We start from the raw sequence: 15,561 nt of genomic DNA, 5'->3' as shown, positions 1-15,561 counted from the left end.
GTTAGCTTCCATTTAAGGAAGAATGTTCTGCTACAACCATTGGTATTTACCAACTGTGCCTGTGAAAACATTCCTTTTCACCCTCAAATGCTCATTCAGCTGTCTAAGAGACATTACAGGCATTACCGTTCACTTGGAAAAACTAAGTGCACGTTTTAATAATGTGAACAGTAGCACATGACTTCCTCCCTCATCCCAACTATGGCATTTGGTTGCTGTAATGCAGCTGTAGCAGTCTAAACGCTTTTTGCTTAAACTACACATTTTGCAGATGTGACAAAGGAAACTGGTCCCTGTTGAAGATCCAAAAGTGGAATTCATCCAAATTTGTCTTTTAGAGGAATTAAGAGATGTAGATTAACCCCCTGGAATGTGACACTGCTAAAGTGGTATATATAGGCAAAGAACTTAATTTTTAGGATAGAGTGTGACCTGTTAGTAACATTAAGTTCTATATATGTAGAACATCTTAAAAGTCTGTTGTCTTGATGATTAGCCAGATTGAAATACATTTCATGCTTGATATGTAAGCAAGGAAAATGTAAAGTAACTGATCAAAAGTATGGAGATGGCTGGTGGGTGTATAAAGTCTGCGTACATACATGTATTACCAGCAAGCTTTTGCTCTCTCTGCCTGCCAAAACAGGATCAACTTGTATCAAGGCAAGAATGCAATATAGTAATGCCGCTGGTAAATTTGGCTACCCCTAGTCAGTAAGGTGCAAACAAAACAGTGCTATAGTATCACATATTGTTAAACAAACAATAATTCTGGCACGTAACAGTCAAGAGCTTCTATTTCTTCTGAGCTTCTATTTCTCTTTGTAACTCATGAGCAAAAAGTGAAGGCACGGCTCATTTTTGTGACTTACATTGAGGGCTGTGAAGCAAAATAAAAGGCTGCAGTCTGGGATGCAGCTGAGGAAGACCAAAAAAAAAAAACAACCCACCAAAACAACACCAACAAACCACCCCTGCCCATAGTTTGGTAGGTAGGTTTGGTCTCTGGTGGTGTCCCAGTTGCACAACTTCCTAGGAATGAATGACAGCCATTCACTTATAGCAGCGATATAGCATAGTGCTTTGGGGGCACCATGGCCGGCAGGGTAAAACTTCTCCTCTAATTCCTGACACCGAGTTGTCAGTTTCCTTTGAGCAGCACCTCCTCCCTATTGGAATGAAGGCATCCTCAAAGCTCTGCCTATATCTTGGTGTTGTGGCTTGTTTTTTGTTTCTGTTTTAACTTCTGGTGTTTCCCTTTTGGGGGGCACAATCAGAATCTCTTTATATGTGCATCCATCAATTCTTCATGGTTTTAAAAACCAAATAATTATCATATGCAAATTGAAAGACTCTGATTTCCACCGCACATGCCTATTTCCTCCTAGAGCTCAGAACCGCATAGGAGTACTGTATGTTAAGCTTTCTCCAACCCAAGAGGAAGGTAGATGACTTGGAAGGTGAGTTTTCCAAAGCTTTCTTTCAAGCAGGAGGAGAGCTGGTCTTGCAGTAGTTCAAGCATGAAATGTCTCCTTGGCTAAGCAGGTTTCCAAAGCTTTCTTTCAAGCAGAATGAATTCAAGCATGAATTGTCCCCTTGGCTAAGCAGGGTCTGCCCTGGTTTGCATTTGAATGGGAGACTACATGTAAGCACTGTAAGACATACTCATTAGGGCTGGGGTGGGGAACCTTGGCCCTCCAGCTGTTTTTGAACTACAACTCCCATCATCCCCAGCCACAATTAGTAGTTCAAAAACAGCTGGAGGGCTGGAGGGCCAAGGTTCCCCACCCCTACCTTAGGGGATGGGGTTGCTCTGGGAAGAACACCTGCATGCTTGCATGCAGACAGTTCCAAGTTCCCTCCCTGGCATCTCCAAGATGAGGCTGAGAGAGACTCCTGCCTGCAACTTTGGAGAAGCTGCTGCCAGTCTGTGTAGACAATACTGATCTAGATGGATCAGTGGTATGACTCAGTATATGGCAGCTTCCTATGTTCCTAAGTTTCATAATCAAGCAGGGAACTGAACCATAATTTATTATGTACAAGGTTTAATGCTTTAGCTGTTGCACCACACTGTCTTTAGCATCAAGTTTTAGAAAGCTTAACAAATACTGTGAACAAAAAATTACAGCATGACTAACTTTGCAACCAGAAAAAACAGACATATGAAATATTAGATGCATGAATTGGGAAGATAATTTATGTTGATGGATGCTTTACACAGTCCCTTATTTTGGGTTGAATTACTCAATATATAATAATGATTGCTTACTTGTACACACCATTTCACAGTAGCATTTGGAGTGCCATCATTTCAATTAGTCTGAGAAGCTTTTCATTCAAATAATCATAAATAACAACAATCCTATACTCTGATCAGGAGAGCAGCATAAGATCTAGGCACCAAGTGATGTCAATGCTTGATGAATCCCATCGGAGAACTCAACTCTTCTTGGTCAAATATGGATACATTTTGCTTTTCTTAAATTTCAATTTTTTATGAAGACTTTCCATTTAGCTTTGTAATTAAGCCTCAGAAGTAACATGCTGAAAAAAATTATACTTGCCTGTTTCAACAGTTTCAACGTCTTAAACATTTCCATCATGCCTCTGTGAACACTTGTAAGTTCTGATAATGTCCCCAGTAACTGGCTTCTGTTGGTCACCATGTTTCCGCCCCCTGCTAACTGAGCAAAGAGGCGCCTTTTAAAAGCAGTGATTCTCTTTATTAACTGATTTTTTAAAAATGTCTTTTAAATTATTTTGTATTGTATTTTGTCTTTTCTCCCCCCTCCCCTTTTTGGTCTGTTAATGATTTAATGTGCTGTGTGTTTTCATTTCGTGTTTTAATGTTGTGTTGTAAGCCGCCCAGAGAACAATTTGTTATGGGGCGGCAAACAAATAATTTTATTTATTTATTTATTTGGCAGGGGGAGAGTAACTGACCTTATCCATACCCAGCACAGCATCCCTCTAGTAGCTTCTGACAGTGTCTATCATATGTTTCTTTTTTAGATTGGGGACAGGGAGACATTTTATTTATGTATGTATTTATTTATTCATGCATGCATCTATGTAAACCGCTTTGGGAACTTTTGTTGAAAAGTGGTATATAAATATTTGTTGTGTTCTTATAACGTGCCAAGAAATGACCTTAAGTCACTTGATAGGGTCATTCCTAAGAAAAAGAAATGGCAACTGGAAGAAGCCATCAGAAACCTCCTCAGTACTTAAAGGCACTGCTGAAAGTGCTTGCAGGGGCATAATGAAAAAATTAAAGAAAAGGAAACAGAGCCCCCAGTTCCACTCGTCCAGTATTCATTTCAGGTCACCAACAGGGACTGGGCAGGTGGTCACAGACAAGACTGTTTTCATTGCTATCTACACAGTCAACATCTCTTTTGCATATTTGTCTTAGATTTTTCTGAGTGATTTATTGTATTGACCAGAATAGTATTTATTGTTGTTTCACTCTACATTTTTGGCAACAATCTCTTTTTTTAGTTGGGGTTTTTTTTTTTTTTTTGGTATTGGCAACGCTATGTTCAGTATGATCACCAAACACAAATAAAGACTTGATTCACCATAGTGCTATGATTGAAACAAATGATGGTATATAAATAGAGTAACAAAACAAAGGCCTAACTAAACTTGAACTGTATCATTAAATTACTTACTCTTATGTTTAGCACTTCGAGCACAATTAATGTCATCTTGCAAACTGTAAGAGATGAGCTTTTAAAAACACTCTTTAAAAACTCCTCTTGGAAACAAACCACTCCTTTCCTTCTCCTTGTTACAGTAATTTCTAGCAAGATTTTTGTTTTGGAATCAAATCAAGAATAACAGTTATTGTGTCATAGCACTGGAAAACCCAAGTACATTAACGTTTCTTAAGTGTTCCATGTGCAAATAATGCTTACAAAGCCATGTCCAAATAATGAAATAAATCTACAATACCCTAAAAGTGAGTGCTTGTTTTATACAATGAACTGCAAAAATACCTTGGCAAGAACCCCTTCCCTGTCCTGATTGAGGTTTAAAAAACCTGAAAGTGCAAAATTAAAATAAATATTGATCCAAAGGTAGGTGGTTCCAGTAGACAACGGATCTCCTAGGATGGGATATTTATTTATTTGTTTGTTTGTTTGTTTATTTATTAAAACATTTTTATATCACCCAAAACTTATGTCTCTGGGCGGTTTACAACAGAATAAAAACAAAGTAAAACATTTGTTAAACAGAAATGGGGGGGGGGACACACACATTACAACAATTTAAAAACTTCAAAACAATACTTTAAAACCGCATTAAAACCATTAAAACATGAATTAAAAGCCTGGGTGAAGAAATGTGTTTTTAAAGACTTTTTAAAAGCTGTCAGAGATGGGGAGGCTCTTATTTCACTAGAGAGCACATTCCAAAGCCTTGGGGCAGCAGCGGAGAAGGCCCGTCCCTGAGTGGCCACCAGACGAGCCAGTGGCAGCTGCAGACGGACCTCTCCAGCAGATCTCAGTGGGTGGTGGGGTTCATGCAGAAGAAGGCGTTCCTTGAACTTGAGGCAACATTGTTATCCCAGAAGTACTTTACGAGGCAGGCTGTTCAATGTCCTCTTATTCCTATCTTTAAATGTATGCTTTTTTGCAGAAGCATGAGCAAATGTTTTCATAGTATTTATCATTGTTTCACTCTAAATTTTTGGCAACAATCTGTATCAGAATTCTTGAGGATATCTGACATATACTGGTTCCATATTTAAGAAGGTCCTCAGCAAGACGCCCTCTACTGGCCTTCTACCTATGTGTCCCACTAGCCTTCCCCCCTACTTTGGTGGTAAGTGTTGTGGAATAAGAGCTGTCTGCCTCTAGTGATGCAGACCAGCAGCAATGGCATTTTATCTAGCAGCAAAGTTTCCTCTCACAGTACCCCACGTGGCATCATATGGCATTACATGAGGGATTGTGGGAGGGAAAAAACATGGTGGTCGGCAGCTGCTGGCTAGGTAGATACTTACTTAAGTGGTTGCTGCTGGCCCTATCAACCAAAGATCACTATATTCATTGCCAAGAAAAATGGGAGGGAATACGCTAGATCAGGGTTTCTTAACCTTGGGCCTCCAGATGTTGTTGGACTACAACTCCTAGAATCCCCAGCCACAAAGGCCATGTCTGGAGATTCTGAGAGTTGTAGTCCAACAACATCTGGGGGCCCAAGGTTAAGAAACCCTGATCTAGATGGTGGCTGCCAGTTGATGCCTGGGCCCATTTAGCCTGTGGGTGCGTGTGCCCCAGCTGCCAATGGTGCTGATGCTGAGCTTGATATTCTACTCTGTTCCAGTGAAGAAGATTGTTTTAATTGTAGCACAGATTCAGTTTTGCAGTTTGATATTTGCTCACCATCCCACTCCATTGCTGCCACTTCCTGAAGTGTGTGGGGGTTATTTCAGTGATGTTAGTGGTCCTTTAAGGGTAGAGGTGAGAACAATGCTCTTTCTGACTCCAGGAAACAGTGCTGTTGGAGAGTCTGATCCTTATTTCTTCCAGCTGCACTGATCTTTCTAGATGAAGGAATGGCAGTTGGGTGGGGGAATGGGCAGTAGAAAAAGGGGAGTAAATTGTTAAGCAGTGGGGGAAAGCAGAGGAAGAATAAGTAGACAAATAGGCAGTCAGCCACTAATTAAAAGACTGTGTTGGTATTTCGGAAGTAACAGCTGTTGAGGAATGTTAGTAACGTGAGGAATGCTCACATTAGGAAAATGGCTAATTATCACTTGAAAGGTTGCAAGATTTTTTAAACATCTTGCTCTTCCAAGTCACATTGCATCACCATTGTTCAGCTTGTTAGTTTTATAACCTTATGGCAAAGAACCTAATAAGCTGGGATAAAAAGATCTCGTAAAACTATAGTGATTAGATTACTCCAGACATGAATAGGTCTGTAGAAGGTAGTTTCTGAGAGGCAAAAAAAAAAAAAAAAATCATCCTAGAAGGATTTTGTTAAGCACAGAATCAAATAGGTCTCTGTATCAAGGGTCAGATGGCTCAGGCTTGAAAAACATTCAAATACAAAATTCACTCACTTCAATAAGTAACAGAGGTACTTGTCCTATCAGCTGAGCAGATATCAGCCATACTGCACCTGAACAGGATTATACAATGGATAATAAATTAAAATCAGTTATAATAGGGTGTATGTAAGGAGGTGCACGAACCAGGGTTCGAGCAAAAGTTTGGTGCCGAACCGGTTTCAACAAGGTCTGAAGCAGTTCAATGCCACAGGAAGGGGAGTAGTGAGCAGGAGCTTTAAGAAAGAGGAGAGCAGATCCTTACCTCCTCTCAACTGCCCCATACAGTTTCCTGCTGGGACAGCGTGCATCTCAAGTACCCACAGGCAGTGCCAGCATGCACATGGCATCTGTGCATGTGTGGGTACCTGGGATGCACACCACCCCAGCAGGAAGTTGCATGGAGTGGTGGAGAGCAGGTAAGGATCTGTCCTCTTTTCTAAAACTCCCGCTCACTACTACCCTCTCTGTGGTGCCAAACCTTTGCTTGGACCTTGGTTTGTGCAAATCCTTAGAAGTATGCTCTTGGAGTTTTCTGAATATTTTTCCCCCTGTAGTCTCCTTCCTAAGAAGGAAGAAGGCAGTCAGCTTTGAAGGTCACTGGCAATATATGGATTCAAAGTTAGTTTGTAAACTCTAGAATCTTCATGCCATGAGTTGTCTCTGATTTATGCAGCTACTTTGTACTTCTTGTTTCCATGACAGAGGTTTAGAGGAAAATGTGTATACTGCAGTCTCTGAGTTTATTGAAATTCCAAGGAATGTTGTGGATTCTCTCTATTAAGCTCAGATGTGGAAATGTGAAAGCATCTTATTTAATATATGGTTGTATTGGAACCCCCATAGTTTGAATGGTTTGCTAAATGATTTGAATCTAACAGCTTTCTGAAAACACCAAAGCACAGGAAGGCAATACCAATAATATATGCTTCTAAGAATCTCATTCTTGTAAAGACTCTGAGAAAATTCTTAAAGGAGGGCTGTAGTTTGAGGGCAGCACATACTTTGCATTCAGAAGATCCAGATTCAATCTTTGGCATCTCCAGGTTGGACTGGGGAACACTTTTGTGAAACTCTGAAAAGCTGCTGCAAATTGGTGTAGACAGTACTAAGCTAGGCAAACCAGTGATCTGACTCTGTATGAGGCAGCTTCATATGTTCATATGAATAATGGAATTTGATGAAAAGCTAAAAAGATTAAATGATTTTAATGTGTAGTTTGCCCTTTTAAATCTTAGATGTCTTGAAGCACCCAGCTTCATAATTTGGATACCACATTCTAGCTGGCTGAAAACTTTGGAAGTCAAGGAGAGATGCAAGGGGCACGCAGCAACACCCCTTGTAGAGGCCCAGAACCATGCAGGTTGCACTGCTGCTTCTTGTCTTTGATAGTTCAATGTGTTTTCACCTTCTCATCGGTGCTGCAGCATTGAAGAAGAGTCGCAAGAAAGAGGGAAGCTGATGTTTCTCATGGTTTTGAACTCTTTCCCCTTGACTCAGTGGACAACTGATAGCTGAAGTTACTGGTGATCAGCATGCCATACGTTCTCAGAAACCTAGATTTAAACTTAGTTCTCAGCTTGTGGCCTTGGTGTGTGGGATGTGAAAGGAACAAGAATTGACTTGGAGAACCTGGAGCAAAGCACTGTTAAACATATAACCCCTTTTGATCTTAAAGCAGCTTTGCTGGTATAGGTTAGCACAGTAGCACTGAAAGACTTATGCATACCATTGGCTGGCTCTTTAATAAATGTTATCTCAAGAGATAAGTCGCCTTCATTTAAGGCAGTGAAAACTTGGGTAGATGTTGCTTTTGTGTTATGTGCAAACATTGGGAAGAGCTACATAGGGAAAGTTCTCCAGAAATAATTGGGCTGAAGTGGAAGCATCCACAAAGAGGGTGAACTGTCCAGATTTATCAGGGGCTGTCCCTATTTTCTGGTCCCTGGTAAATCGTTGTCCCCTATCTTTGTGTCTTTTGGGAATACCTTTTTAAAACCTTTGTTAATGTGGGCACACATGAACAGATCCTTAGAAATTCCCTGAATTTGGAGGGAATATGGCAACTGTGCAATAACATTAAAGGTATTCTTGGTTGACATCTGAAGCAGATCTTTTCTGAATAAAAATATTTATTTTGTGAATAAAAAGTGGTGTTGGGGGAGAGAATCAGGGCTGTCCTTAGAGGGTGGGGTGTGGGGCCCAGGGCAAATTAGCCAATGTGGGACCCCCTTCCAGTTAATTCTAATGGGGGTTAAAAGAGCGGGGCCCTGGGTGGTTGCCCTGCTTGCCATGCCCTAAGGACAGCCCTATTCTATCTGTAGTCCTAACTGAAGTGTTATGTTGGCACACTCTGGCTAAATCACCTATAAAACAGAAACTTTGATGAGGAGGCTTTTCTCACGTCCTCATATTGCATGTGTAACTGCAATTGGACTGATAGGTTGCTGTTAACTACTGCAACTAAAAGATTCCTCAGAAATCACTCAGAAATCATTAACTGACTTGCAAGCCGTCCACCACCTAATTATCTAAGCTGCCTTTGCTGATTATACACAGATCACACCGCCTCCCCTCAAAAGGTTTTTAATACTTTTAAACACTTTATGGCTAATGTTTGACATATGAGATAATGACAATGGCTGATATTCAGACTACCATTACACGTGGGGGAAAGCATTCCATGTGCGCAATGGAGCAGGGGTGATTTGTATCCATTTCCCCTTTCTCTGAAAGGCCTTTTGCCAATTGTATGTCCTTGAGGGTTGCAGGACCTTCAGGGACATATATTCATGAGGCACTGTGGGATGCAGAGGGAAGGGGAGATTGGTGGAAATTTCCCTTCCCCCCATTGCACATGTGGAACATTTTTCTATGTGGACGACGTTAGTCTGGATGTCAGCCATTGGCAGCAATTGTAAGGCACATGAATGCTGGGGCTGGGGAGTGCACACATATGGGTGCTAACCTAGGTTTCCTGCATCTGGATCTTAACATTCTAGTCACTAAACAACTGGTACAGCACTCTTCTGATTCTGTGAGCTTCCTTCTTTTAAACAGCTTAATTCCTACAAAGGCCAAATTTATTTGGAATAACTGAAAAATCATAGGCCTCTGAGTTTTAAGACTTCGCTCTTAGTTTTCTGCCGATGGCTTTATCCTAAGGCTTTGCACAATCTGAAAACTTTCTTTTTGTGAAGCTTTCCAGAGTTTTTCACATTCTGTGACTATTTTAAACACTGAGGACAGAATCAGCTTTGAGTCTTAATCACGTTTTCATTCCCCCCCCTTTCAGTAAATTAACCTACATTCCCTGCATAATCTTCCCCTACTTAAGGAGGCTTGTATGAGGTCAATAGTTCTTCTGCAGAAATGTGGCTTTCTAAGATCTGGGTCCACCTACCGCCCCCCCCCAGCGTTGTTTCAATAAATGAGCTCTGTTTTGGTTTTTGGAATGAGTTTTTAAAAATCCATTTCAAAATACGTTAACTCTTTGCCTTGAACTGAGGAGGAAGTAGTATTATGGTCTCTCTGTGTGTCTTTCTTTCCAACTTTAATCTATTAAATAAAATAGATAGGAACATAGGAAGCTGCCATATATTGAGTCAGACCATAGGCCCATCTCACTCAGTATTGTCTACACAGACTGGCAGCAGCTTCTCCAAGATAGGGTGTTTCATTTTTTTAGAGTCCAAATATTATAATTTAAATGCACTTAAATTAGTATGGCTTCACATATGTACTGGTTTCTTTTAGCCCTCTCTTCCCAGAAGCATTGTAAAAAGAATTCAGAAACTTATCTTAACTTCACGCGGGCGGGGGGTGGGGGTGGTATTGCAGCACAGTCTTATGCATGTTTACATAGAAATGAGTTTCACTCTGTCCACTGGGGCTTCCTCCCTAGTAAGTGTGTTTAGGACTGCAGTCAATTTGTTTGGAATAGCTTCCTAGTCTCACTCTTAAACAATAAAAACTTCCTAGGTTGTATTGCCTAAGTTATGTATGTTTGAACAGCACCCAGCAGAGCCAGTTTTGCATAAAGGAGATATTTTCTGAGTGAAGATGAGCTTGATAATAAGTTCTAATCCCCAAATGATGCTGAAGAATGCTTTCAAAATAAATATGCCCACGGAGTGGTAAATCAGGCCTCACCATTATGATGGCTTCACTTGGTTTCAGACGTACCCTATAGCAGGAGTTCCCAGCATGGGGTACTAGTACCCCTAGGGGTGCTTGAAGGCTCCCAGGGAGTACTCAAAACCCTTCCTGCCTCCCTGTACTGCAACCATCTCATAACTGTAATACTTAAATTTGAATGTCTACACGCTCTCTCTCTCTGGTTACCTTAGCTGAAGGTTTGTGACAGAAGGGGTACACTTGTTTAAAAAGTTGGGAACCCCTGCCCTGCAACAATGGACTCTGGACATGTAAAACTTTATGTAGAGTCAGAGCTGATCTGTTTGTCAGGACTTTTCAGTCAGACTGGAAAGATCTCTAAAAGGCACCAGCATGGAGGTTTTTCAGCTCTGTTACCATATATCAGGCCTGTGCAGTCGGATCAGTCCGATAAGCATATCAGGCCGATAATACCCGTATCGGTAGTGATTCCAGAGAGCCCTTGAGAGAGAGGAGAGAGCCCCAGAGAGTCTGAACTTCAACTCTACTCCCAGAATGAAACATATTTTCGATATGCTATTCGGAAATGTCCCCCCCCCATTAGATTTAGAGCTCTAAAGGATTCACTGTTGCAGCTCCAGGCCACTATCCAGCCACTTGATAGTAGCTGTACCAGGCCTTGTCGCCCCCACTGCTTACTCCCCCTGCCCATAGCCTCTTCAGGGTTGTGCCGGTGTGCCTCCATTTGAGGCTTTGGCGCTCCTGCTGTTGACCCTGCTCTGCAAGGTGACAAACCTCTGGTGCCACTGCTGCTTTGGCAGTGCCAAAGGCTTTTCCGAAGTCAGTGCAGGGAAAGGCCATTTTTAAAAGGGAAAAGGCCATTTATTTGGCATTTGCCTTTTTGGGAATGCCCAGGAGGAGTGGATGCCTTTGGGCTGGAGTAAGCAGCGGGGGTGGCCGGGCTGGGAATAGCAGCCATCAGGTAGCCAGGTGGTGGCAAGGGCAGTGGCTGTGATGACCCAGAGCGGCGGCAGTGAGTCCTTCTTTTAACTTTAGATGTAAAGCAGCAGGGGTGGGAGGAGGATAAAAGTATATTGGATAAGTATATTTGTAAAATATTGGTCAGTTGGAAACAATACTGATTTTGAATGTGTTTGGGGAGGCCATATCTGCCCATGGTGTGTTTGGTGGTGGGTTTTTGGTGGGTTTTTTAAAAGAATCCTTATCAGATCAGAATTGACCTGATATTTTCTTCGGTACTGCACAGGTCTTCCAGATATCCTTTAACTAGAGATTTCAAGGACTGAACCTGGAATCTCCTAGGTATACATAGCTATAGGCCTTATAGGAATAGATACAATAGCGAGGTTATACTAAAGGAGACCATTGGATCAAAATAACCACAGAGTTATTAAATACATGTAAGAGAAAATAGGATCTCCCCCCAAAAACAAAAGCAATAGAACATAAGAGAAGTTTCCAAATCTAGGCTGAGGAAGGGAATGACAACAATTTTGATGGGCCCAACAGATGTTGAGTGGTGGAGGTGACACTTTTGGAAAGGTGGGGGTTAAATAGCCTGCTGGATTGTGTCAGAACATGTGGGGTGGCTGTAGAAGGAGAAGGAGAGTGGGGGGTGAAGTTGAAATTCTGCTTTCCTCAAAATGTCTTAGTTGCACTCCTTCGCCTCTGCCTGCTTAGTTATCTGGAGAGATAAGAGTTGCTTCTCTCTCAACTCACCATTCCTTTCAGTTTCACCCTGCTACACACATTGTGGGAGGAACAGTTGTTTACAGCCAGATGCGGGAAATGAAGGAAGGCAATTAAGCTTCTCTATTCAAGTATGTATGTGCTTTGAGGGGAGCTTTGAGGGATGGGGAACCAAGTTTGGTGAAATATACTACCATTCATGAGCCTAAAACAAAACATGTGGGCAGTATAGCATTTTTAATGGGTGAGAAAGATGAACAAATGCTGAACTTGAAAAAATATTTTCCCTCCCCTACCCCCTGTCATTGGGGTAGGGGAGGGAATTGTCTCTCTGGACAATACAGTGTCCAGAGAGCTTGCACATTTAAGGTTGAACTTGCCCTCTTGAAATTTATTTGCCCTTTCTAAATTTGGCCTCCTCCACTTTTTTTTTTGGCCTAGAACTGCTAGTATCTGCCCCCTTGAAGCCCTGGAGTTTGACTGGAGGACTTCTTTTTGTCACTAGAACGGTATGGGTGAAATGCTGGGATAGTCACCTGCAGAACTGACCCATGAGCCTCTAGATGCCTACCATTTCTTTCCATCTCCCCACCTTGTCCCAAAGTGTCAGCATAAAGACTGAATTCAGTCTGAGCTTTCAGCTGTGGCTCTGGATTTTCCAGCTGTTTTGCTTCCTTTTATACCTGCAGATGTGTTTAAAATGCTGTTGAAGAGTGTGAGTTCTGATAAGATGTTATATAGCCTCCTCAGTTAAGCACTTGCTTTTTGTTTGGTTAAACTGATATTGTATGAAGAACTGAAGAAGTTTCATATAGAATCAAACTTCTGGTTCTTCTAATCTAAATGTAATATTTAATTTAATGAAACACATATTTAACAACCTTGGCAACTGTCTTGTACATAGTACTTTGAACTGTCATGCAAGTAACAACAACAAAAATTAATGTTTTCTTTCAGAGTTTGGATGAATATGATGATGATGAAGCAGGACAAAAGGAGCGTAAAAGGGAAGATGTAATCACACAACAGAATACACTGCAGAATGAATCGGCCAGTGCAGACCCAAGTGCCTCATACATATTACAGGTGAGGAAATTTTATACACACACACCATATCTAGTTTCTTATTAGTATATCCTATTGCAAAGTTCCAAACATCAAAAAATTTAACACATTTCCTTCTGGTATACAGGCAAGTTTATATTGTATTAAAATGCTTATTTAATTTAATACTTGCCACACTTACGAAGACACATGCCTCTCTCTATATAATAGGAATAAAAAAGTGTGTGTGTGTATACATGCATAGTATAAAGCTGCTTGTACTTTACTCACTCATTCACTGACTTCCATGAAACTCCCAGAACAAACCGCGACAGATAAAAACATGCCGTTTTCACAGGCAGGTTCCAGACCTCACCCTGGAAAATGCCCATTGTTCCAGCACTGTCACTTGAGCTCAGGTGCCCTCTGTTGCTTGGAGCACCTTTTTATCAGCTCCAGCTGATATGCCAACTCAGAGGCCCTGCTCCGAGTGCCCCTGCCAAACAAGGCGAGGCAGGTGGATTCTAGGGAGCGGGCCTTTTTGCTGGTTGCTCCCCATTTATGGAACAGCCTTCCCAGTGAGGTTCACCTGGCACCATCACTTTGTTCTTTTAGATGGCAGGCGAAGACCTTTCTGTTCACTCAGGCTTTTAAAATTTGATTTTAAAAGACAAGTTTTAAAATTGTTTTATATTGTATTTTGTATTTTTGGTGTGTTGTGATGTATTTCATGTGTTTTTATTGGATGTTTTAATGTTGTGTTTTAAGCTGCCCAGAAAACAATTTGTTATGGGTTGGCTAACAAATAAAGATGATGATGATGATGATCCTTAATAGGGTATTTATATTTGTGATAGAATCTGAGCTTGAGACACTTTGACTGTTTAGTTGAGCACTCACTGTCCTACAGGTCTTTGTGGGATGTTTACTGAAATGGGATATACACTGTGAGACATATCTAGGGGAACGATTTTTCTAGCCACAGGTATGACTTAGGATTCCAGGAGCTGAACATGGGAGACCTCCATGATTGCATACTCGATTTTTCAGGGGAAGTGTAACCCTGTCCAGAATAGCCACGGAGACCAAGTGTAATTGGAATGCATACCATAAATACCTCAATCCTGTCTGATCGAATTTCAGTTGATTTACTCTTATCCAGCCAATCACTGACCCCAGATATCTGTTCAGAATCTCTGCTGCCTTGCCTTGCTCAGTGGGAACGGAGAAATAGATCTGATAGTCATTGGCATTCTGATGCTACTTTATCCCAAATCATCTTCTATTTAGCAGTCTTTCCAGAGGCTTCATTTGGGGCAAGCAAGGCCTGTACAAAAGGGACAGACTGCACTTGAACCAAGATGGAACCAGACTGCTGGCGCGTAAAATCAAAAAGGTTGCAGAGCAGCTTTTAAAATGACACCTGGGGAACAGCCGATGGGAGCTGGGCAGTATCCCGTTTGGCAAAAGCCATCCTTTAAAGTGTGAGGCAAAGAATTCAGATAAAACAGAAGGGGACAGAGCAGAACCACATAAAGAGCAGATGGGAGCCTATGCCAGCAGGTCAAAGAGTCAAAAGAATAGCATACATCCGGGGAGAGATTCAGCATATAGGTGCTTATATGCCATTGCCAGAGGCCTCCGAGCCAAGATGGGTGAGCTGGAGTGCTTGGTTGCTAATGCAGAAATAGATATAGTGGGTATAACAGAAACATGGTGGAACAGTGAGAACCAGTGGGACACTGTTATACCTGGGTATAAACTCTATAGAAAGGTCAGGGAGGAGCGCCTTGGAGGAGGGGTAGCACTGTATGTTAAAGAAGGGATAGAATCTAACAAGCTAGAAAACCTAGGTGGACTGGAGTCCTCCACAGAAACCCTGTGGGTGACTATACAAGGCCGGAAAGGGAACGAGCTACTGGGGACGTGCTATCGCCCTCTGGATCATAATGCTGACAGTGACTGGGAGTTGCAGGAGGAAATCAGGGAGGCATCAAGGAGAGGCAGGGCTGTAATTATGGGTGATTTCAATTACCCACACATAGACTGGGTATATTCACATTCAAGTCAGGACAAAGAGGTCAAATTTTTAGATACGCTAAATTACTGTGCCCTAGAACAGTTGGTCATGGAACCGTCCAGAGAGAAGGTGACCTTGGATCTAATTCTGAGTGACACCCAGGACCTGGTGCATGATGTCAGGGTCATCAACCCTTTAGGGAACAGTGACCACAGTGCCATCAAATTCAGCATACATGCGGGGAGAGAATCACCAAGGATGTCTAACACAGACATTTTGAATTTCAGAAGAGGAAACTTCTCCAAAATGAGTATGGTGAAAAGAAAGCTGAGGGGGAAAATCAGGAGAGTCACTTCGCTCCAGAGTGCATGGAGTTTACTCAAAACCACAATACTAGAAGCCCAGTTAGACTGTATACCCAAAAGGAGGAAAGGTACCACTAAGTCCAGGAGGATGTCAGCATTGCTAACGGGTAATGTCAAGGAAGCCATAAAAGGGAATAAGACTTCCTTCCGAAGGGCCGGATGGCATCCATCCAAGAGTCCTCAAAGAACTCAAATGTGAAATTGCCGACCTCCTTGCTAAAATATTTAACTTATCCCTGAAA

At 41.8% G+C, this 15,561-nt stretch overlaps 1 protein-coding gene across 2 annotated transcripts in view; it reads left to right on the top strand.

The window, feature by feature from the left end:
* PAWR (pro-apoptotic WT1 regulator) overlaps positions 1–15,561 on the top strand; it is a 124,991-nt gene that overhangs the window by 65,584 nt on the left and 43,846 nt on the right. For both annotated transcript variants that reach the window (XM_053256128.1, XM_053256129.1), the window contains exon 3: positions 12,848–12,976. In XM_053256128.1, coding sequence (XP_053112103.1) covers positions 12,848–12,976 — 129 coding nt within the window. The remainder of the gene's footprint in view (positions 1–12,847; positions 12,977–15,561) is intronic.

The sequence above is a fragment of the Hemicordylus capensis genome, chromosome 5 (assembly GCF_027244095.1).
Source record: "Hemicordylus capensis ecotype Gifberg chromosome 5, rHemCap1.1.pri, whole genome shotgun sequence".
Taxonomy (NCBI): Eukaryota; Metazoa; Chordata; class Lepidosauria; order Squamata; family Cordylidae; genus Hemicordylus; species Hemicordylus capensis.
The sequence above is the reverse complement of the archived record's forward strand: the minus strand, read 5'-3'. Positions and strand labels throughout refer to the sequence as shown.